Source organism: Panthera tigris, chromosome A1 (genome assembly GCF_018350195.1).
Source record: "Panthera tigris isolate Pti1 chromosome A1, P.tigris_Pti1_mat1.1, whole genome shotgun sequence".
NCBI classification, from domain to species: Eukaryota; Metazoa; Chordata; class Mammalia; order Carnivora; family Felidae; genus Panthera; species Panthera tigris.
Genome location: NC_056660.1, coordinates 185,814,298 through 185,839,009, shown reverse-complemented (window position 1 = coordinate 185,839,009; position 24,712 = coordinate 185,814,298). Strand labels below are relative to the sequence as shown.

The window sequence follows — 24,712 nt, the reverse complement described above, 5'->3', positions numbered from 1 at the left end:
ACCAGATTTACTGTAGTAGCAGTACTTTTGCGGGACCTGTGGTCTGGATATGAACCAGAGTAACCTCAAAGCAGAGTTCAGTCTAGCTGCATTCTTAGAAAAACTTACAGCTTTCAATTTCCAAGGTGCAGTTTTGTTCATCCAGTGGGTACCGCCTTAGGTCCATCATGCAGGCAGCTGTGGTTGTGATTCTAGAAGACAAATAGCAATGATACATGCTGTTAGCTGGTCCATGGCTGGAACTGGAAAAATTAAATCCAAGTATCAAAGAGGACAGAATTGGGCCTCTAGGAGACTGACTTAAGCCAAAGTTCTAACGAAAAAGGGTGCCACAAGTTCAGATAACCATTTTCCTTTATGAGCCTTGGGCTGATGTATTAAAAAAAATAATGGACAAAATCCGTATTTTCCCAAAGTGTGGTCCATTACCTATGGAGCATTTGTTAAATAGGCAGTTTCCATGCTCCAGAATGTCTTGGGGCAGGGAGGGATGGTCCCAGGGCTCTTTATTTTTCTAAGCATTATAGGTGATTAAGAATACCAACATAGATAATTCCTCTTCCACTCACATTTGTTTCCTCCTCTCTCTAATCTAATGTTAATTAAATCTTGGATTTGATGCATCATTTTTGACATTTATATACATTGTATAGTACTTATCAAGTGCTTTAATACAATACAGTATCAGCCTTTCATGTATCACCTGATTTGCTCTGTGCTGAGTAATATGATATTCTCATGACCTGTTAAGAGAATGTCCTCTCATGGATTGGCAGATTTACTTATTTAGAACACCTGGTACCTTTATTCTTTTATCAGGAAGATGTGAACATGTCCTTTTAATGCCTTTATATTTCTCTATCATCATCCTTTTTTTAGAATGAGAGAGAGAGAGAGAGAGAGCCCAAGCTGGGAAGAGAGAGAGAGAGAGAAAGAGAAAGAGGTCTGGGATCATGACGTGAGCCGAAATTAAGAGGCGGGCACTCAACCAACTGAGCCACCCAGGCGCCACTCTGTCATTATTTTTCACTAATCTCTTATTGAAGATCTACTAAAAGGAGTCAAAAATCATACAGTTCTAAATGATTTGTTAACATGTATTTTCTGATCAATAAGGTAGCATAATGTCATGAAAAAACACAAGTTTTAGAAAACAACAGACATAGGTATAAATTCTAATTCTGTCTTGCTGATTGACATCAAGATGGTTAATATCCTTTAACCAACCTTAGTTTCTTTATCTATGAGAAGGGGATATTATTAACAACAATAATAGTTACCTAACAGGATTTCTATAAGAATAATTTGTATACAGAATATAGAAGAGTACCTACATACAGTGTGTCCTTTAAATCTGCTGGAAAAAGAAAAACTAACAAGAAATTGATATTGAATTTGACCACTTGGGCTCACTCTACTCTGAAGGGCACTTTACTATGAGTTAAGAATAGAAAAATAAGATACAGCCCCAGCTTGGGATAAACAGTCTCCAGTTAGATATTTTTCATTAAAAGGTTGGGCACAGTTTGCAAGTAATCTAGGTAGACTGAGTCTATGAAATTCCTCAGTTAGGTGTGAGAGTCCCACTCCTTAGTTGTAGGATGGAAATATGTGACTAAGTGTAAGTAGTTTATACCTCTTTAGTTTGGTTACTGCTTCATTAAGGTTTGTGCTCTGTTAACTTTTTTCTTTTTAGCAGGAAGTTGAGTATCCTAGGGCTGATGTTCATCCCTGATTCCTTCCTTTCCTTCGCCAAGAGTTAGCTACTCTGCCTCAGCTCCTTTCCATCTCCATTGTCTCCCTCAAAATCTATGGCCCTGTTGCCTCACCTCATATAATTATTGTAGATAGGTCTCCTGGCCTCTCCATTTGCCTCCCTACCATCCATTATCCACACAGCAGTCAGATCTTTTAAAAACATAGATTAGATTTTATCATTCCTCTGCTTCATTTTAGTAGTTCTTCCAAAAAGATCCAAAATTTTGACTGTGTCCTACTGTGCTCTAAATAATCTGCCTCTTCCTAAAATCTCAATATTATCTCATACCAAGTCCTTTCTCACTATCTTCCAGTCTTCACATTTGTTCTTTCTGCCTAGAATATGTGTCTCTCTGAACTTCACAAGGCCCTCTTTTATGATCCTTCACCTCAAAAGTCACCTCCTCTAAGAGGCCTTTCCCAAGCAGCCCATCCAAAGTGGTTGCCTTAACTAATGTTCCATCTTATCTGTTTATTTCCTTTAGGCAAGTATCATAATCTGAAATTATCTTGCTTATTTATCTTACTTTTTAAGATTTTTAATGAAGTACAGTTGACATATAATATTAAATTAGTTTCAGGTATATAGCATAGTGATTTAACAATTACTCAGCCATAAGAAAAGAATGAAATATTATCATTCACAACAACATGGATGGACCTAGCAGATATCATGGTAAGTGAAATAAACCACACACAGAACGAGAAATGCCATTTGATTTCACTTACATGTGGAATATAATAAACAAAACAAATGAACAAACAAACAACAACAAAAGGAGAAACAGACTCATAAATATAGAGAACTGGTGATGGCCAAAGGGGAGGGGGCTAGGGGAATGGGTGAAAGGGATTAAGAGGAAAAAACTTTTTCTTCCTTCCTTCCTTCCTTCCTTCCTTCCTTCCTTCCTTCCTTCCTTCCTTCCCTTCTTTCTTTTCTTTCTTTTTTCTTCCTTTATTTGTTTCTTTACTATTTCTCTCAATAAAATGTAAGCTGTTTAGGGGCACGGGTTTTGTTATAAGGCACAGATTTATTGTAAGGCAATCAATAAACATCTGTTGGATAAATAAAAACATGAATTATAAAGAGGCAAACAGTTGGTTTTGCTGATTATAAATCTTTTATTTGGAGGATTATCTTACTGCATTATTTCTCCTCTTTTTTTTTAACTTAAAACATGTGTTAAGTTTTAGGGGTTTGTCTTATATTTTTAACAGTAAATACATTTTAATCCATTTAATTAGCATTGCATAAAGAGTACTAGAGTTTATCTTATCATCAAACTGATTGTTTCGGCTTTCCCTGGGCCTTACCAAATACTTACATTTTATAAATTCTAAAAGTATATAAAAATTAACATTCACAGTTAATAATTTGCTCAGGGCCTAAAAATGACAATTTATTTTGGCTATGCAATACATGGCTGAATTTCTCACTGGCCTACTGATTTTCTTCCTTCCTTCTCTTCTTCCTTCCTTCCTCCCTTGTTTGTTTCCTTCCTTCCTTCCTTCCTTCCTTCCTTCCTCTCTGTGTCTTTGTTTCACATGTAGCTACAACCTGAATTGTTACTAACACATTGTAGCTACTAACCTGAATTTCACATGTAGCTACAACCTGAATTGTAGCTATAACCTGAATTGAATACAGAAGCTTGTATTATGTAGAAGATAATTTTTTTTTCAATATATGAAGTTTATTGTCAAATTGGTTTCCATACAACACCCAGTGCTCATCCCAAAATGTGTCCTCCTCAATACCCATCACCCACCCTCCCCTCCCTCCCACCCCCCATGAACCCTCAGTTTGTTCTCAGTTTTTAACAGTCTCTTATGCTTTGGCTCTCTCCCACTCTAACCTCTTTTTTTTTTTTTTCTTTCCTTCCCCTCCCCCATGGGTTGCTGTTAAGTTTCTCAGGATCCACATAAAAGTGAAACCATATGGTATCTGTCTTTCTCTGTATGGCTTATTTCACTTAGCATCACACTCTCCAGTTCCATCCACGTTGCCACAAAAGGCCATATTTCATTCTTTCTCATTGCCACGTAGTATTCCATTGTGTATATAAACCACAATTTCTTTATCCATTCATCAGTTGATGGACATTTAGGGGAAGATGGTGGCATAGGAGGACGCTGGGCTCACCGCGCGTCTTGCTGATTACTTAGATTCCACCTACACCTGCCTAAATAACCCAGAAAACCGCCAGAGGATTAGCAGAATAGAAGATAAATTTTCAAAGAAAATAAAATTAGGTACATGATGGGCATACCAAAACTCCCATGTTACTTCTGTAAAATAGCATAAATAATCTCCATCTTGAGAAACAAGAGAAAATTAACTTCATCTGATAGAATGAACACAAAGGACTTTAAAGGTACAAGGGCACACATATGATAAAAAAAAAAAGTGAGAGCCATAGACAGATGCTCAACAGTGTAAGTGAGGTGAAGTTTGCAATAGCTACTATATAGGCTGTGGTTCACACTTTCTGCTGATACATATTCATGGCAACTAACATCTGTGAACTAGTGCTGTAAACATTAGTGCTGTGAACAAGAAAAATAAATTGACTAATGCTATTGCAGAAGAAATGAGTTTCTACCCAAATTTAAAAAAAAAAAGATGAAAGTGTTTTTCTTACATCAACATTTATATTTACACCTGTGTTTTACTCTTTTAATGCTATACTTCACAAAAAATATATATATAACTATTTTCCAGTCAATGTTTCCAAGGCATCTGTGTCTCCTATTGGCTTAAAGCAGAAACTCTGTAGACAAAATAATCCATTTTGAATCCTGTTCATATAGACCAGAATGAGTGAACTAGGATGAATCACTTAGATCCTATAATACTTGGTTGCTTCTGAAAATCTGAAATTAAAAACTTGCCAACCTGATTTGTTATAAGATGATAAAGGTAAGAAGAGATCTGTAACTCATAAAATGTTCTGTAACTCTTGTTATTACCACATGCTAATGAGCAAATACAGTGATAACTCATTTGACCAATGGTTAATATTTGGAAATATGTATATGTATATGTTTGTATACAGAAGAAATGTAGAATACGCAAGCACTTATATTAAAAGAAAAGCAGAGTGGGGTGCCTGGGTGACTCAGTCAGTTAAGCATCTGACTCTTGATTTCAGCTCAGGCCATGATCTCACGGGTTCATGAGATTGAGCCCCACGTTGGGCTCTGTGCTAAAGGTGCAGAGCCTGCTTGGGATTTTCTCTTTCCCCCTCTTTCTGCCTCTCTCTCTCTCTCTCTCTCTCTCTCTCTCTCTCTCTCTCAAATAAACATTAAAAAAATCAAAGTAGAGCTATAAAATATGACATGAATAGCATCCAAACACAAAAATATGCAAAAAATCATTCTATATATGTATATAAAACTCTAATAGATTTGAATACAAAGTACAGACATGTGTTAACAAACCTGCATCTTTTCCATGTGTTTTATAATATCAGAAACTACATCTGTTTTTGTCTTATTTGTATTTCAAGCACTTTGCCAGGTCCCTGGTATATATCACTAAGCCAAGATTAAGTAGTAATAATAATAATAAACAAAGAGAAGAAAAAAATCCATGGTCATAAGTATTCTCAAACTGAGATTTTGATGCAATTCTCTATATTAAGTAGCTCATTCAATTTATGTAAAAATTCTAAAATCATAGAATTATAGAAGCTACTCAGAAAGGAATTTATTTAGAAAAGCTCAATGATCAACACCAAAATCTTTTCTTTGGAACTGATGATTTATAGCATTGCTAAGTTTCTCTAGGAACAATCAATACAACAAATATACTTAATGAGGTTTTCATGAACATTCCACCTGAATCCTGATAAACATCCTTAATGGGCCTTAAATTACTTAACACTAGCACTAGTCTTTGAAGTGAAGCTAGTTAACTCATTATGTAGGTATGCTGATTAAATTTTAAGTCCACTGTGAAATATATATAGTGTTGTCTTCAATCACAGGAAATAGTCAATGATGCATTCAGAATGTGCCTCTTTTACCTGTCACAAATTTTCTACAGTTACAAGTTGAAAATGTGACTTCTTTAGGCTGAATATTATTACGCAATGAAAGCCACCTTTGGGGAATGCCAATATTCTGACTGGGCTAAAGATCTTTGGAGAAACTTTTTGTTCCTTAGCCGCTGGGTCTTGTCAACCAAAAATTACTTGTGTCATAAAATACTGACATAGTGCAAGAAAACTACATATGTAACATAGCCTAAAACACTCACTAAAGGCATCTATAAAATCAAGGAATACAACAGCTATGCCAGCATTTTGCAGCAAAGCCACAACAAATATTTTATAGTGTCATTACCTGAGATTTAGTGATGGTACCGTATCATTCCAAGATTAAAAATAATCAAAGATAGTTATTAAGTAATAATAGATGCCTTTGCCTCTCAGCCAATAGGAGATAACTCAGAATCATAATTAATGTGACATGCTTTGGTCCTTTCAACAGTCTTCACAACAGACTTCTGGCACTAGAATATATGCTCAAACATGTGCCTTGACAAGTCAGAAATTTGTTAGGATTTCAACCAGAGATGACAAGAAAGTGACACTGGACTTCTACTTTGTTTGATTTCTTTATCTAGATAACTATCCAATCATTTCATGCATACAAAATTATTCTTTTCAATATATATGTATGTTTTTTAAAGAAAATCAGATGTCTTATCCCCAACTATATTCAAAGCATGTCATTCTAATCCACAGCATGTTTTTACTTTGTTCAAAATGCACATTTACTTAAAAGCACAACTTACTCTAATTACAAAGGATAATAGGATCCTATAGTATGAGTGGGCATCATTACTAGAGAAAAATTAGGATGTAAAAACAGTCAATTATCAAAAAATATATTGATATATATATTTCTAGCTGTAAAACAAACTAAAAACTTCAGGTGGGAATGGGGGAAGATCAATAAACCAAAATCAAGCATTAGAGTACAAACTGAAATTTTGAAAAATTCTGAGGAGCTCATCTGAGTCACTTCTCCATAAGGTACTTGAAAAATTTTTGCCTCTCTCTAAGAAAACTGAATACTATTTTGTGTCTCACAGTCATTTTAGTTGGGAAGCTAACTTCTCACATATATCCCTCTTGTGATATGCTTGTGCATTTTGTAGAGCCTTAGATGACCCACTTTGGCATTCTTGCAAGTAATAAACATACCTATTAACTGATCACTTACTGAGTTCTAGACATCATCTAGTGTTGCTTAAATGTATCATCTCATTTAATGAGTGTTTTTCTCTAATAGTCACAGAATGAGGGGTGGAGTTGGGATTTAAATTTAGGATGTCTGACTCCAGAGCCCACATACTTAACTGCTATGCTGTAACTAACCAGCTAGTTGACCTTGATAAAGTCATTTAGCTTCTCTGGAGAACTGACCGATTTCTGAAATCCCAAATGAGCTTGGAAATTCTATAATCCTATGAAAATACATTACATGTTCTGTGACCCTGTATATTTTGTAATTGTGTTTTACCCACACATTCAAATGCTGTATTTCACAGCTGTTCATTCTGTTTTAGTCAATTATGTAGATTAGCCTACCCCAGACAAGCAAATACAGGCCTCTCCCCAAGGAGTCCCACTTAATATTCTCCCCTGATTGAAGGTCTCCCTCAGCATTTTTCTTCCAGCCTGCGCTCTTGATTTACCTCCACAGAGTCCTTCTGCTTAAATTAAAATCTCCAACACTCATGCATAATTGTTTTTAAAAGCTCTTTACAAGTCCTCATATAGAGTCACATGTGCCAGTATGCTCAACTTTGTAATCACCAAAAAAAGTAAGATTGCTAGCAATCATGTTCCCATTTGATAAATCGTGCATTTCAGATTAGAGCTATTTGTACTCTTCTGCAGCTGTTTGGCCTTCTGTGACTCTTTGCTTTTCTGGAATTTTATCCTCCATAAAGATACTCTGACCGTTTAAGGGCTACACAGGTTTCTGCTACAAATCCGGGTGCTAGTATCAAAGACATTTCCTTAAATAACATTGCCTGTATAATCCAAACAGCAGTATCTAACAAAATTTCATTTTGTGAGTATATAAATCCTACTCAATCAAAAATATTAGTCAATATGGACATACAGTCTGAGCCTTTTTTCTTCTGCAGTCAGTTCCTTAAAGATTTATTTATTTTTGAGAGAGAGAGAGAGAGAGAGCGCGCGCAGGGAAGGGGCAGAGAGAGGGGGGGACAGTTCTGAAGCGGGCAGCAGGGAGCCCAATGCGGGCCTCAAATTCGCAAACATCTAGATCATGACCTGAGCCGAAGTCAGATGCTCAACTGACCGAGCCACCCAGGTGGCCAGTCATTCCCTTATTTACTAAGATTTCCCACATTATATTCCTGATGGTCTCATCTGCAAATCACGCACTTATATCAGGAATGAGAATATGCTGACTTCTCTAAGTTATGTTTTAAAGGAAATCTGAGTCCCTGAAAAAAGCAATCATTCTATTTTTTGACTCATAACCTAACAACTGAAATTTGACTTCAGATCACTATAAGTGATTTAGTTGATCCAGAGCTGCTTACCAACTAGAAAGACATATAGCTGGGACTTTGATGATTTCAATAGTGATTATGTTTGTTTGTTTTCGAAATTTTAAACAGTGTTTAGGTATGCCAGAAACATTTTGTTGCATTTATTAAAATATTATTTAAAATATTTAATTTTGATTTTAACACATTAGAGTCATAACATTTCAGAATAAATTAATCAATTTTATTCTAGCCATTTATTTGTTTATTTATTTTAACAAAATACATGGCTCACAGATGCTGATTTATAGCTCACCAGTGACAGACTGAGGTTACAACCTCACCTGGGTCTTTGCCTTTCCAGCTCTACCCTCCACCCTCAATCACAATGTTCTGTGGCCTTATAGACTAGAATGTTGGGACTTCAAAAACTGTCTCCCTGATTCTCTAGCTTCAGGTTGGAGTTGGCCAATGGGGAGGAGATCAGGAGGTAAGGGAAGGGAGGAGAGTGAGACCAGGGCAACTGTTTTCTAGGCTCAGCTCCTGTAGAACTTGTGTCCAGGTTCCCCCAACCATGCCTTGTTCTCCCCCTTCAAGTGTGGCACACTAGGGACCAAATGGCAACATGCTGATCCTATCCCTGGGAGGGAGGAAGTACTGTTCTATTTCTTTGTAAACTGACCTTATAATACATTGTCTTCAAACTATCCCATTTTCAGTATGCCATCTGTTTCCTATTGGGCCCTTGACTGATAAAATACATTGTAGAAATGTATTTAAAATCTGAGTTTTTTTGAATCAGACTGTCAAAATAATTAGGAGCATTCCATTCCTGGGTCCTCTGCCCTGGAATTTTAGGCATGAAGGGATGAAGTTTCCCTCTACCTTAAATGAACTTCCTCCTTCTATGACTGAAGTCTCAGTTCCTCCCAGCCCTCTAAGAAGCCTTCTCCCTCCACCTAGCTTATGCACCCCTAAGTCTCCTCCCCACTGGTCACTGTCATATCCCATTTCCTTTCATTATACTTGTCATTATCAGAAATTATCCTGTGTGTACATTTGCTTCTTCATTATTTTCTGTCTCCCTAGTAGATTCAGGGTCTATCTGAAGTTGGGTTTTCCAAAAGTAGATCCTGCAGGATGCTCATCGGGCATCATCAGCTATGAAAGAAAGGGAGAAGAAGCACGACTGGACAGAAAAACATCAGTGCAGGATTCAGGCCCAATGACATGGAAGTTCTAGAGGGAATATTGCCATCAAAGTGCCCACAAGGGCCTGAAATGGCCTTTAAACTTTCTCCCTTCCCACCATTGCTAAACACGCACACACGCGCACACACACACACACACACACACACACACACACACACACACACACACTTTGCTTGAGCAGCTAGCATTCAGCATCTGAGGAAAAGACATACCCTATAAAAAATCAGAGAAACATTTTTCGTGGTAGATCCAGCCTCTAACATGCCCTCACAACATATTTTCCCTGCTGCACATGGTTGCAACTGTGATAATCTTAACCAGTAAACTAGGCTTTACTGCTTTGTTACTGTCACTGTTATGTTTTAAACACAAAAATGAATTACACAAAGCTGGCTCCTGTCATGTACTGGCAACTCACCTTGTACCTTCCAACTCCAACAAAATCTACAACAATGCAGTGTTTGTGGCCTTTCTGCCATTCTAAACTCTGATGGTAAAAGATTTCCAAATAAATGGCAGCAGAGTTAAGTCTTTTACATAAAACAGGCACCAAATGTGTGGGAAAATGCTTAACACCATTAGAAACCACAAGTTTGTAGAAACAGAAATTAAGCCGTGATTATTATTGCTTATCACATAAACAAAAATGTACAGAAATTATAATATTCCCAGTACTACACATTCTGGGAGGAAACACACCATCTCATGCTGGTGGTAGAACTGTAAATTGGTACAAATTTTCTGGATGGTAATTTGACAACACTAATTAAAACCCACCAAATGTGCAAGCTTTGTTTCTGAAATTCCACTTCAAGAAGTTAAAGTGAAAACAAAATCATGCAAAACTATATACAAAGATGTTAAACAAAGATGTTAAGTACAACTTTAAACTGGGAAGAAATGGAAATATTTTATATACCTAACTAACAGAGATAATTAAATACATTTTGATTTAGTGACTGATGCAATAAAAATACTTTAAGAAGAGTGTGGACATAAAAGAACTCTTAATTCTTCTTCAGAGAAAAAACATATTAGAAAGCAGTGCAGTGCAATTCCATATTTATATGGAAAGGTATATTGGTTCACAGTTAAATGACTAAAAGTATACTAAAATAAGCATTGGGAATGTATTTGGTTTTTATTTTCTTATAGTTTCAGTAGTTTCACTGTTTCTGTGATGAATGCATATTGCTTTTTCTCCTGAAAAAAATGTTATTAAGATAATTTTCCCCGTCTGCTTTAGTCTCCACCAAGACCATTCATAACTAGTCACTTATTCTATTTGCAGTGGCATTTGTTCTGTATTGAGAACATCTGATAACGCCTGGGATATTTAGATTCCATGGGTTGGAAATGTTGGTCAGCATGCTAACTGTGTTCAAAGTAGGCACTTCAATAAATTTCCTATGCATTTAAAACATTGACAGAAATATCATCACTTGCTTAGGGATTCTCAAGGTAGACAGGATGATTAAATCATGTACAGATATACAAATACCTTACTGATGAGTGAATTCTTCTCAAGAGATCTCTATAATTATTGTTCTTACTTGAACCTCTCCAGTGATTTGGAACTGGCTCTTTCTGAAAGGAACCTATTCCATCTTTGAAAAGCTATGATTACCAGAATGTTTTTCTACATCTATAGAAGTTTCCATTTCTTTGAATGTAAATTGTTTAATTCATATACTTTGCAGTTTTTGTCAAGGAAGTGTTTGTTTTACTTAGTGATTCATTAGAGTTTTTGATGTCATTTTGTCACCAAAGCTATAAATCATTTTTATTTTTGTTTCTTAAATTGCTTTATGTCTAGACAATCACTCTCCATCCTAAGATGAGATAAAGTTTTATTATATTTCTCACTCTTTCACGGTTTCAAATTTTACAGCAATTTGTAAATCCATCTCAAATTGACATTGACATGTTGTGTGCACTGAGGACATACCTAGAATTTTTTATGGAAACAATGGGCTACCATTTTTTTATTTAGCAAATTGTCATTTTTAAGGTAATAAATGGTGAGAATATGGATAAACTGGGATTCTCATGATTGCTGATAAAAATATGAATTGATTCAACCTTTATAAAGGGCAATTTAGTTATCAGAACCTTTTACACATTGGCCAGTAGTTTCACTTTTGGGCATTTATTGAGGGAAACAGAAGAGGACAAAGATGCATGTACAAGGCCATTCACCCCTGAATGACACGGAATAGTGAGGTGTGGTGAGGACGATGTTTGGTAAACTGATGATATACATCGATAAACTCTCATACACATGAGCACAGAAATAAAAAAACAGAGGCCTTGAAGATGAACAGTCTTGGGCTCAGGTCTTAATTCTGCCTCTTGCTGTGCAATCTTGAACCAACATACAAAGAACTGCTACAATGCAAAAGGTCCTCTTGAACTCTAGATAGTTATTTCTTCAGATATTCTATGGAAACATGACCATGAGAATCTCTCCAAAAAGAAAGTAAGGCTAACTTTCTTTTCACTTGGGGAAATCACTTTATTTGTCCAGAAGTGTTTAGTTACTTAGGATGAAGTCCTGAAGTGAGTGTGGAGAGTGGTGAATATGGGTCATAGTAACTAAACACTGAAATTCAGAGAGCCCCATCCAACTAGAGACTGATTAAAACAAAGTTTAGATGCTAAGTCGGGAAAAAGAAGTGTATTTGAAAAACTCCTACAAAAACACATCTATAATGCAAGGTTGTTTGAAAATATAAGAGGAAAAACAAATATTGCTTTGTACCCAAATGATGGCATGCTTTAGTAAGAAGCTTAATTGACTAATAAAGACTTAAAGCAGAATAAAGTGGTTCATAGTTTTAAAAATGGGGCCATTTTAAAGAAGGCTTGCAAAAAAACAGAACAGGCCCAGAAAAAAAGCATAAACACATTAAAAATAACCATTTACAATAAAAATTACCAGAAGATTATATGGCACATTGCAAAAAGGCAAGAATGGAAACAAACACATCCAATTCTGGGATGAAAAATGAAAACTGATATTAGGAACTATCTGAAGGGAAAACACATGTAGCACTGTTTTAATAAGGACAATTTCACTTTGTCAAAGCTGGAGAGAAACAGAACTGAAGAATGAGAGAATGGACAACTAAGTTAAAGAATGGCTGCATTGTATATATTTTGCCTAATTTGCCATGCTGATCTCTCTGTATCTCTGTCTGTTCCTCTCTCTAGAAAAAAAAATTACCAAAATGGCTTCATAATTCAGTGAAATGTTACTGGGTATTAAAACCTTAAAATTAATTGCTTAGCAAATGGCTAGATGAGCTGTGCTGTTCCAGCTGGAGAAGAGAGAGTAGACTGATAAATATATTAACAGCCTCTATTTACACAGAGGCCCCAAGGGAGTGATGATCTGCTGTTCACATTTTCTGCTGTGGACCAAAGGGTAGCTATGGTCATAAATTCTAACATGAAGGACGTGGAAGATTTAGGTTAAATAGAAAGATGACTTGGCTGATCATGAGGGCTGTAAAATAATGAAATGGCTCCCTAGAGTAGATGGTAGATTTCCCTTTCTGAAGAGGATGTGTAAAGAATAGGCTCATCTGTCAGGGTGATGGAGGGGGTGGGGGGAGGCTACCCATGGCACAAGGGGAATCTCAGTGACGGCCTGTCCTTTCTGGTTCACTAAAGCAGTGTCTATCTTTAATTTTCAGCAACCAGAGCAAATGTCCAAATCCTTTGCAGCCTCAGCACACCTTTGCTAATTTGGCTTGTAATGGATTTTAGCTTAATAAAACAGACAGTAACTTCAGGACTTGCTAAATGTAATTAAATAACTAAAGAGTCATAATACAGCCTATAAACGTTAAAGTATTCCAATGTGTGCTTAATGACAACAAGGGTTAGGGAAAGATATATTTCTGTCAGGTAATTATTAACAAAACCATTCAAGACTATCCTTACAGCACTGGGATGCAACATTATGTGTTGGTTATAACTTTTATGCTCACTGTTCACATCTGTTAAGGCACTTGTGGTGGTGTAGTACTACAGTGTTGCTAATGAGTAATTATTTCTAGAGCAATTATTTTTAAGTGATTAAGATGTATTGTATCACTGAGACACAAGTGATTTTACATTTGCTTTCTCAATAGACTTCTTGTGTTCCCCAACCTCCAACTCCACCACAAAGCACATTCAACTGTCTTTTCTTGACAGGAAGAATAGGGTAATAATTGCCAAATGCCCACCATCCCTGAGAGAAACACGATGCAACAAAACTGTCTATTCATTCTTAACCTACCATTAGGGAGTTAATGAGAGTATAAGGTCTTGGAGTCATATATGTATTAATTTAAAAATTGAAAATATGCAGATTTATCATACTTGGTCAATGAGTTTGAGAAAAATTTAACCTCCTGAATTGTAATATACCTGATCAATATTAATCTACCCATAGGGAGTCTACATTTTGTATGGTGCTTGCTAAGAACTGGAGGAAATATTTTTTAAAATTTTTTTAGTGTTTATTTATTTTTGACAGAGAGAAAGAGAGGGACAGAGCATGAGTGGGGGAGGGGCAGAGAGAGAGAGAGAGACACAGAATCCGAAGCAGGCTCCAGGCTCCAAGCTGTCAGCACAGAGCCCAACGCGGGGCTCAGACTCACAGACCGTGAGATCATGACCTGAGCCGAAGTCAGATGCTTAACCTACTGAGCCACCCAGGTGCCCCTGGAGGAAATATTTTATAAAACTATTATGATGTGGTCTTTAGCCTTAAGACCTTAAAATCAAAGCCCAGATACAAGATACAGAAAGGAACTGATCTAGGAGGATATTAGCTTTATAACTTTTGATTGATTATTTAACCTCTTCGGGGTGCCTGGGTGGCTCAGTTCAGGTCACGATCTCGGGATTCGTGGGTTCAGGTTCCATGTCCAGCTCTGTGCTGTTAGCTGGGAGCCTGCTTCGAATTCTGTGTCTCCTTCTCTTTCTGCCCCTCCCCCTCTCACGCTCTGTCTCTCTCTCAAAAATAAATGAACATTAAAAAAACTAACTATTTAACCTCTTTGAGCATCAATAATAGCATGCCAACAATAAGGGCATTTACCTCTTAGAGATGTATAAACTTAATACACAGAAAATGTTTAGCATGGAATAAGCAATCCTACAAACTTTAGCTATGAATATAAAGTGATTATATTTATTTTCTATTTATTATTATTAGGTATATGTCTTAAGTAGGAATAATTTGTATCATAAGATCTCCAATTAGGAAGAGGATTGGAAGCTGAATCAGTCATTGCAGAGAAAATGAGATATCAGCTAGGTGGTGGAGAATAGATAAGACTTCCCTAGATAGAATGTAGTTGGGAAGATTTTCTTGTCAGCATGGCATGGTGTGAGCACATGCTCAGAGTCAGGACATACAGATAAAATGGATAGAGAAACTTGTGTGGTAACCAGATTTGCTGAGATTCTGGATGGAGGCTGGGTGATGTAGTTGACCTTAAGTTCCAGTCAACTTAGTTTATATTTTATCCACTGAAAATTGCAGAATGTAGTATGATATGATATGAACCAAAGTGTTAAAATTATGAGACACTTAATTCTGATTGATGAGTTAGTCACACACTGAGACACCTTGAGGGTCCAGCTTATAGCCTCTGTAGTATGTGGAGCAGGCTCAACATAAGACAATTGGGAATGGTGGGGACTGGGGTAAACTAGAGATACCTTGTTTGAACAACGTATCTATTTCTCAGTTCTAGCTGACTGTTGCTATGTGGAAAATAAGGGCCAATGTTTCCAATCTTTAGATTTTTAAATAAATAATTAGAAACTGTAAATTTAAAAATGAGATGTCCTAATTTTTTAAAGAACTGTGTTGGTCAAAAAAATACCTTCATGAATTGAACATGTCCTGAGGGCTGACAGGAGGCATACCTAGATACAATCTGTAATATTATAAATGAAGAAAGCAAGTCTCTGAGACGTTAAGTGATTCATCCTAATTGACACAGAGAATGAGTTAGAGGTACCACTGGAACCTGAACCAATGATAATTTTACCCAAAGTTGACTACAACACACTGGGGCTAAGGCTTTGTTCTAGTCAGTATGGAACCATGTGGACATATGCCCCAAGCCAGGCCATCTCTGAAGTTTCAGTGCAATCTCCATTCTATTAATATATGTCTTTAAGTTCTAGATTATTTCTCATTAGTCTCAAAGTAAACAAACAATGTAGCAGATGGATACAGGTCAAAATAAAATTTTAAAAAGTGTGAGTACTGGTTCTCTCTTCTTGGCATTAATGCAGTAGAGAGGAAAGAACATGTCCTGGGGAGTCATTTGGTCATGCAGACTTGAGTACAAACACCAGTGTTTACCATTTCCTAGTCATGTCATTTGAGGAGGTTAGTTTGCTTGTCTTTAAAATGTAAATAACGATGCCTAGCATCTAGGGTTGCTGGAGAATAACACGTAACTGTATAACTTGGTGGCATGCTATCATACCACTTGAGTGATAATGTCATAAAACTCGGTTTTCAAACATTTATTTAAGAAAGTCAAGGACAGAATGAGTAATTTAATAATTAGGAAAGGATGTTCTGATGTGAGTACTTACAGTCAAGTTCCCTAGGAACTGTAATTTTAAACTAAGCAATTTTAACAACCAATTAAATTACCAAAAAAACCTGCTCTACCATTCATATAATCTAGATCAGTGAAGCATTCGACATTGTTAAAGCAGAAATATGTAAGGATGAGTTATACAAAGTATTTTTATTAAGATTAATTGCTTTTATAATGTATACAAATGTACAGTTGTATAATGTATAAGAGAAAAATTTGAGTTAAAGCCAATTTTCACAGTTAAAGGAAATGAGCCAAGTTACTGTAAATCTTTAAGAAAACTGATGAGTTGGGGAAATAAGCTTTTTAATAGAACAGAATTCTCCTGGATTTATAATTGTGACTCCAAAGACACAGAATTAGCATTCTTGGAAAAGAGGTGGGATAATATTTGGTATAAGTCTTGGATTTCAATCTGGATCTGGCATTTCCAGCCCTGTGACACTTGGGATATTATTAATCCCTCTCTATTTCCTTTTCTGTAACTTGTAGCTAGAAATGTCTGTTTTATATCAGTGCTATGAGAAATCAAACAAATGATGTCTACAAAGCACTCAGAGAAATTACTTGCAAATGCTCAATGTCAGGTAGATGGTAACTGCTCTTATCACTATTCTAGCCTATTTTAAGACTGTGAGTGAGGTCAAGGGGGAAGCAGGATATTTTTTTACGAAAAGAAAAAGAAGGGAATAATTAAAATTACGATCGCAAAAAGTATTACAATTAATGCTTTGAACACGTGGATAACATGATGACTTCTTATATTTAAAGTGATATAATTTATGTCAAATCTGGAATGGTAAATTCATATTTATGCCTTTGTTTTACATAATTGACAGGGATGCTCGGTCAAACAGCAGCTTCCATGACAGAAGGGACCACATTATGTATGCCTAACAATCAGTAAAATATCCTACAAAAACTACATCATAAGAAAAAGGATTTAATAAAGAGTAGTTTCTAGATTTCCTCTGTATGATTTTTACACGTCTTAACCTTATAATGTTTTTTTAAAAGAAGAGACACAAAGCAGCAAGAAATACTTCCATACTCAGATTCATTTAAAAATAAATATCTAAGATCTTAGTAATTTCTTGAGTTGATTGTTCAATTTTCTCAGTCTGGAAAATACTATTTTATATTTAAAGCATAATTAATGTAATATTTTATTTCAGTGATATGGAACTGGTACTATTTATAGGACTGGTGTTCTTAATTATAAAATGTTAACTAAAAATTTTGGGAGTGTTTTGTCTATCTAAGGAACTGGGACATGCACTATGATAAGAGAACACGTTATATACAGAATAATACTTTGTAGGGACCAAACTATTGGACCACAGGCTAAATTTGACCATCCAGTTATTTCTTTATTTTTTAATTAACTTAAATTAAATTTTAATACCAGTACAGTTAACCTACACTGTTAAATTAGTTTCGGATATACAATATAGTGATTCAACAATTCCATATATTACCCAGTACTCATCAAGATAAGTGTACTCTTGGGGCGTCTGGGTGGCTCAGTCGGTTGGGCGCCCGACTTCGGCTCAGGTCATGATCTTGCGGTCCGTGAGTTCAAGCCCCATGTCGGGCTCTGTGCTGACAGCTCAGAGCCTGGAGCCTGTTTCAGATTCTGTGTCTCCCTCTCTCTCTGACCTTCCCCCATTCATGCTCTGTCTCTCTCTGTCTCAAAAATGAATAAACGTTAAAAAATAAAAATAAAAAAAAGATAGGTGTACTCTTAATCCCCTTCACCTATTTTACCCATCCTCCCACCCACTTCCCCTCTGGTAACCATCTGTTTGTTCTCGATAGTTAAAGGTCTGTTCCTTGGTATCTGTCTCTCTCACTTCTCTTTTCTCCCTTTGCTTGTTAGTTTCTTAAATTTCACATATGAATGAAACCATATGGTATTTGTCTTTCTCTGACTTTTTTCATTTAGCATTATACTTTCTAGCTCCATCCTTGTTACAAATGACAATATTTCATTCTTTTTTATTTTCGAATAACGTTCCATTGTGTATACATATGATGTATGTACACATATACCACATCTTCTTTACCCATCCATCAATGATTGGTTAGCACATGGCTTTAAAATGTGAGTTTAGGGGTGCCTGGGTGGCTCAGTCAGTTAGGCATCTGACTTCAGCTCAGGTCATGATCTCATGGTTGGTGAGTTTGAGCTCTGTGTCGGGCTCTGTCCTGACAGCTCAGAGTCTGGAGCCTGCTTCAGATACTGTGTCTCCTTTTCTCTCTGCCCCTCCCTCACTTGTGCTCACTTGCTCTCTCTCTCTCTCTCTCAAAAAATAAACATTAAAAAAATTAAATCTTCGTATCCTCTCTCTTTCCCCATTTAAAAAAAATAAATGAAATATGGATTTCAGGGTGCCTGGATGGCTCAGTCAGTTAAGTGTCCCCCTTTGGCTCAGGTCATGATCTCACGGTTCGTGAGTTCGAGCCCCACATCAGGCTCTGTACTGACAGCTTGGAGCCTGAAGCCTGCTTTAGATTCTGTGTCTCCCTCCGCGCTCACGCTCATGCTCTCTTTCTCTCAAAAATAAACATTTAAATTTTTTTTTAATGTGAGTTTAAAGGCCTTTAATGAAGACATGTAGTTTCCAGATTCTTTAAGTGCCCATCCTTCCAGATTCTCTTCACGTAGTAATCCAGCCAGGCCCAGTGGATGTTTGACTCTGTGACACTGGCTTAAAGATATAGACATACTTCAGAGATACTGAAGATTTGCTTCCAGACCGTGACAATAAAGCCAATATCATAATAAAGTGATTCAGGTGAATTTTCTAGTTTCCTAGTAATATAAAAATTATGTTTACACTGTAATCTATTAAATCTGTAATCAATTGTGGTCTATTAAGTGTGCAATAATATTATGTCTAAAAAATGTACACACCTTAAAATACTTTATTGCTAAAAAATTCTAACCATTATCTGATCTTTCAATGAGGTGTAATTCTTTTGCAGGTTGAAGATCTTTCATCAATGTTGGTATCTGCTGACCCATCAAGGTGAGCGTTGCAGAAGGCTGGGGGTGGCTACGCCAATTTCTTAAAGTAAAACAACAATGAAGTTTGTTGCACTTACTGACTCTTCCCTTCACAAACGATTTCTCTGTAGCATCGGAGCAGATACCGTTTTGACAGCATTTTACACATAGCAGAACTTCTTTCAAAATTGGTGTCAGTTCTCTCAAATCTTGCCACTGCTTTATCAATTAAGTTGATGTAACATTCTAAATGCTTTGTTGTCATTTCAATTTCCACAAGCATCTTCGCCAGGGGTAGATTCCAACTCAAGAAACTACTTTCTTTGCTCATCTCTGAGAAGCAACTCCTCATCCGTTCCAGTTTCATCATGAGATGGCAGCAATTGAGTCACATCTTCAGGCTCCACTTCTTAATCGGAGTAAGTAGCTATAGAGGTGGTGGAAACAGCCAGAGAACCTCATCTGCAGTTACTTCCTCCAATGAAATCTTGACTCCCTCAAAGTCATCCATGCAGGTTAGAAGCAACTTCTTCCAAAGTCCTGTTCATGTTGATCATTTGACCTCTTTCCATGAAACACTAATGTTCTTAGGGGCATCTAGAATGGTGAATCCTTGAGAGAAGTTTTCAATGTACTTGCCCAGATCCATCAGAGGAATCAGTATCTATGGCAAGTATTGCCTTATGAAATGTATTTCTTAAATAATAAAACTTGAAAGTGACAATTACTCCTTGATCCATGGGCTACAGAATGGATGTTGTGTTAGCAGGAACACAAACAACATTAATCATGCTGTACATCTCCACCAGAGCCCTTGGGTGATCAGGTGTTTGTCAATGAGCAGTAATATTTTGAAAGGAATTTTTTTTTTTCCTGAGCAGTAGGTCTCAACAGTGGACTTAAAATATTCAGCAAACCATGTTGTAAACAGACGTGTTGTCATCCAGGAGTTGTTGTTCCATATGTAGAACAGAGGCAGAACAGATTTAGTGTAATTGTTAAAAGCTCTTGATTTTCAGAATGTAAATGAGCACTGGCTTCCACTTAAAGTTACCAGCTGCATGAACTCCTTACAGGAGAATCAGCCTATCCTTTGAAGCTTTGAAGCCAGGCATTGACTTCTCCTCTCTAGCTATGGATATCCTAGAAGGTATTTTCTTTTAATGGAAAGCTGTTTTGTCTACATGAAATATCTGTTGTTTGGTGTAGTCACGTTATCAGCTCTCTTAGCTAGACCTTCTTAATAACTTGCTGCAGCTTCTACCTCAGCGCTTGCTGCTTCACTTTGTACTTTTCTGTTATGAAGACGGCTTCTTTCCCTAACCCTCGTGAACCAACCTCTACTAGTTTCAAACTTTTCTTCTGCAGCCTTCTCTCCTCTCTGAACCTTCATAGATTGAAGAGAGTTAGGGCCTTGCTCTGCATTCGGCTTTGGCCTAAGGGAACGTTGTGGCTGATTTGATCTTCTATTTAGACTACTACAACTCTCTCCATATTAGCAATAAGGCTGTTCTACTTTCTTATCATTCGTGTGTTCAACAGAGTAACACTTTTAATTTCCTTCAAGAGCTGTTCCTTTGCTTTCACAACTTGGGAAGCTGGCACAGGAGGCTGAGCTTCCCACATATCTAAGCTTTTGACATGCCTTTTTCACTGAGCTAAATCATGTCTAGCCTTTGATTTTAAGTGAGAGACATGTGACTCTTCCCTTCACTAGAACACTAATTTTAATACTGTTGTGTCTCAGGAAACATGGGGGCTTGAGGAAAGGGGGACACCTGGGGGAAATGGACACTCGGTAGAAAAGTGAGAACACACACAACATTTATCAACTAAGTTTGCCAACTTATGGGGTGCAGTGTGTGATGCCCCAAAACAATTAAAATAGTAACATTAAAGATCACTGAACACAGATTACCATAACAAATATAACAATCATGAAAAAGTTGTAAATATTGTGAGAATTACCAAACTGTGACACAGAGACATGAAGTAAGCAAATACTAGAGGGAAAATGGTGCAAATAGCCTTGTTTGATACAGGTTGCTACAAACCTCCAATCTGTAAAAAAAAAAAAATGCAGTTATCTGTGAAGTACAATAAAGAGATGCACAATAAAACAAGGTATGGCTGTAGTTAAAAGTTGAAACCCACTTAAATATGCTGAAGTAGAGGGTTGGCAACATACAGCATCACCTCCAAATATAAGAGATTAAGTAGCTTCAAAGTCATACTGCAGAAAAATGAAGGAATAATATTAAGTGAATAAAGAAAATTATGAAATGGACATATAACATAATCACAGTTTTATGTGAAAAAACATTCAAAGAATACAGAAGGGAACCTGACAATGATAGGTATCTCTGAAGGTATTTTTTTCTTCAAAATTTGATACTTTTTAAAATACTCTACTTTTCAAATCTTTGATCACTAGCATTTATTATTTACGTACCTGGAAGACAAACTCTTAGTCTTACTAAAAAAGGAAAGGAGGGGCGCCTGGGTGGCTCAGTCAGTTGAGCATCTGACTTCAGCTCAGGTCATGATCTCCTGGTTTGTGAGTTCGAGCCCTGCATCTGTGCTGACAGCTCCAGAACCTGGAGCCTGTTTCGGATTCTGTGTCTCCCTCTCTCTGCTCCTTCCCTACTCATGCTCTGTCTCTCTCTCTCTCTCAAAAATAAATAAACATTAAAGAATTAAAAAGGAAAGGAGAGAGAGAGAGAGAGAGAGAGAGAGAAATGACTTTCTTGAATGAATACATATAAAATACTGGGCAGAGGACCCAATAATTTTTCAAACCTCCAATGCCTCATCATTTTATAGACACGACTTTACAACAATGTCAACAGTCATGCTGCAAATCCTATCAGCTTATACAGCCTATAGACATAGCAGACATAGAACAATGATGTTTTAAATTGAATAATCTATGAACAAAATCTTTTATCTACAAAATATGTGGCTAGAATTTAAATTTACAAGATTTTTTTCCTATAATGTAGGAGCCATAGCTAGGAAAGCAAATCATTCACAAGTTATGTATCTTCAAATATGAAGACTAATTTTTATCAGTTGTAATAACCTATGTGTCCAGAGAAAGGTAAAAAGGGCAATATAGAGTGACTGTTAGAATTTCATAAGTCAGATACACTTGGATCCAATATTCAGCTCTGCAATCACTAGCTGTGTGACATTAAGCACATTAGTTTTTTTTTTTGAGCTTCAGTTTTCTCTTGTGTAAAAAATATCTACTTCTTAAGAGTTAAAGTATATGAAGTATTTAGTATACTGTGCCTGGCACAAAATAACTACTAAATAAATGTGAATTAAAATGAATGTTTGAATGAGCAATAAATGAATGAAAAAAAAAATTTAAAAACGTGGAAATAAATAAAATGTTATAAGCAAAAGTACAGACAATTTGTCAATCAATTTTGGGAAGGTATTCAAATCTAGTCTTATGTAGAATCTTCTCCCACCAGCACATGGTCAGTTGCCCCAAGGAAAGCTTAATGGAAACGAAAGCTTGCTATCTGCTATGAGGAATTTTAACTAACAGTACCAGAGATCTCTTCCCATCAGCAGAGAGAAATGGGTGTGTATGCTCCCTTCCAGTGCTGAGCAATCTGCCCACAGCAATGCAGAGAGCATCACTGTTCTGGGGACTTTTGTATTCCATGGGTAGCAGCTACTCAGTGACCATTACCTGGGTCAGATTGCAAAGAATTCCCAGCCACTGGCGTTCATCTGCTCTACCCTGCCATTGCATTTCATTTTTGTTTCTCCTGTTTTTTGATTTGGAGTCCCCCTCTAGCCTTGTGACATGTTTCCCCATCTGCTCATGCAGATGGTGTATCCAGAGAAGTAAAAAATTCTGGTGTCCCTAAATCCCTCCTGATGCAGTCAGTTCTCTTTAACACAGAGCAGTGGAGGAAATACATGAGGATTTGGAAACTACATTTTAAAGCACAGAAAGGTCATGGCTCACATAAGGAATACATTCATGTTCAGTGTCTAGTCTGTAGCGAATGTTGTCTGCTTAAGTAAGCCCATACCCTGACATACTCCTGAACGAAATTGTGTGTGCCACAGCTGACAGCACCTGAAATACGGAATTAAACCTTGCCCTGTCACTCAACCCCTACCAAATCTTAGCAGTCAGCAATTACACTAATGACCTCTGGAAATTTGGCTCCATGTATATTTTACACTTTTTTTTTCTATCCATGCTTAGAAAAGCTGGAAACTTGCAAGGACAAAAGCTTTTTGAAATGAAAGAAGATTTTCACTAAAGAATAGTAATTTGATTTTACACAATTTTTAAAATACAACAAAAGATGAAATCGAGCCTAGCATCCCACTCATGTTGGAGGAAACAGAAGCCTGAGCATCAATCAAAAAGAACAAAATCACAAATAAAGGAAAAGTAACTCCGCAGTATAGCCTCTTCCTCATCTAAGATGTCTGAGATTTGCATAATAAAATAAGCACTAAAACTAAAACCTATTTGGGGCGCTGTGTGGCTCAGTCAGTTAAGCTTCCAACTCTGGCTCAGGTCAGGGTCTCAAGGTTTGTGAGTTCCAGCCCCGCGTCGGGCGCTGTGCTGAAAGCTCAGAGCCTGAAGCCTGCTTCAAGATTCTCTGTGTCCCTTTCTCTCTGCCCCCCCCTAATCACACTCTGTCTCTCTCTCCCTCAAAAATAAACATTAAAAAAAAAACCTAAAACCCATCCAATGACATAGACCAAATTCAGCCTCGTAGGTGATTCCACAATCCTTAGTGTTCTCAAATTGGAATGTCAGGTAATCCATATTATTTGGAACTTGGCCTTTCAGACTAAAATACTACTTGTTTTATGCCTAGATTTTAGAAGTGCATTTTCACTCCTGTGTTGATTTTCCCCTCTGTTCTTTCAGTGTGCATCCTTTCCCAGTCCCAGGCCACCCATGCAGCTGACACAAACTTTTCCTCCTTGAGAGTAACTCCACCCTCCACCATATAAAGATCAGACCTATGGGTTGTCTCATCCCCTCATCACTGGGTGATGACTGTGCAGAGATTAAGTAACTTAACAAGGATCCATGAACCAACCATTAGTGAATAATGTTAGTGAAGTAGTGAGATATACAAAGTTGTCACATACTAAATGAGCTAAGAAAGGGCCAGTTGGGGATGCGGTGAAATGTTTCTCATTATCACACCATAAACCCCTATTACATGGGCAGAAGACTGACCCTTGTGTCCCATATGTCTAACTTCCCACAGGAAGTTAGATCAACCCATGGATTCCAACCCATGGATTCCAGCCAAAAGGGCTAAAATACTTATGATTTGGGAAAAACATCGTTCTGAGCAATAAAAATGCTTCTTTTTTCCACATGGTAGTCAACCCTCACTCTTCCCACTTCCTGCCTTGCCTCCTATCACACAGAGAAAACATACACGTTCACACACATGTGCACAAACACACACACACTGAAATATAAACAAGATAGTTCAAATAACATAAGGATATGCTATTTGCTAAACAAATCAATGAGAAACTATACACATTTTAATCATAAAATATTTGATA

The 24,712-nt window shown here is 36.8% G+C and overlaps 1 protein-coding gene across 5 annotated transcripts in view; it reads right to left on the bottom strand.

Annotated features, from left to right (window-relative positions):
* GABRB2 (gamma-aminobutyric acid type A receptor subunit beta2) overlaps positions 1-24,712 on the bottom strand; it is a 233,376-nt gene that overhangs the window by 117,238 nt on the left and 91,426 nt on the right. For all 5 annotated transcript variants that reach the window (XM_042959971.1, XM_042959941.1, XM_042959960.1 and 2 more), the window contains exon 6: positions 109-191. In XM_042959971.1, the coding sequence (XP_042815905.1) occupies positions 109-191 (83 nt within the window). The remainder of the gene's footprint in view (positions 1-108; positions 192-24,712) is intronic.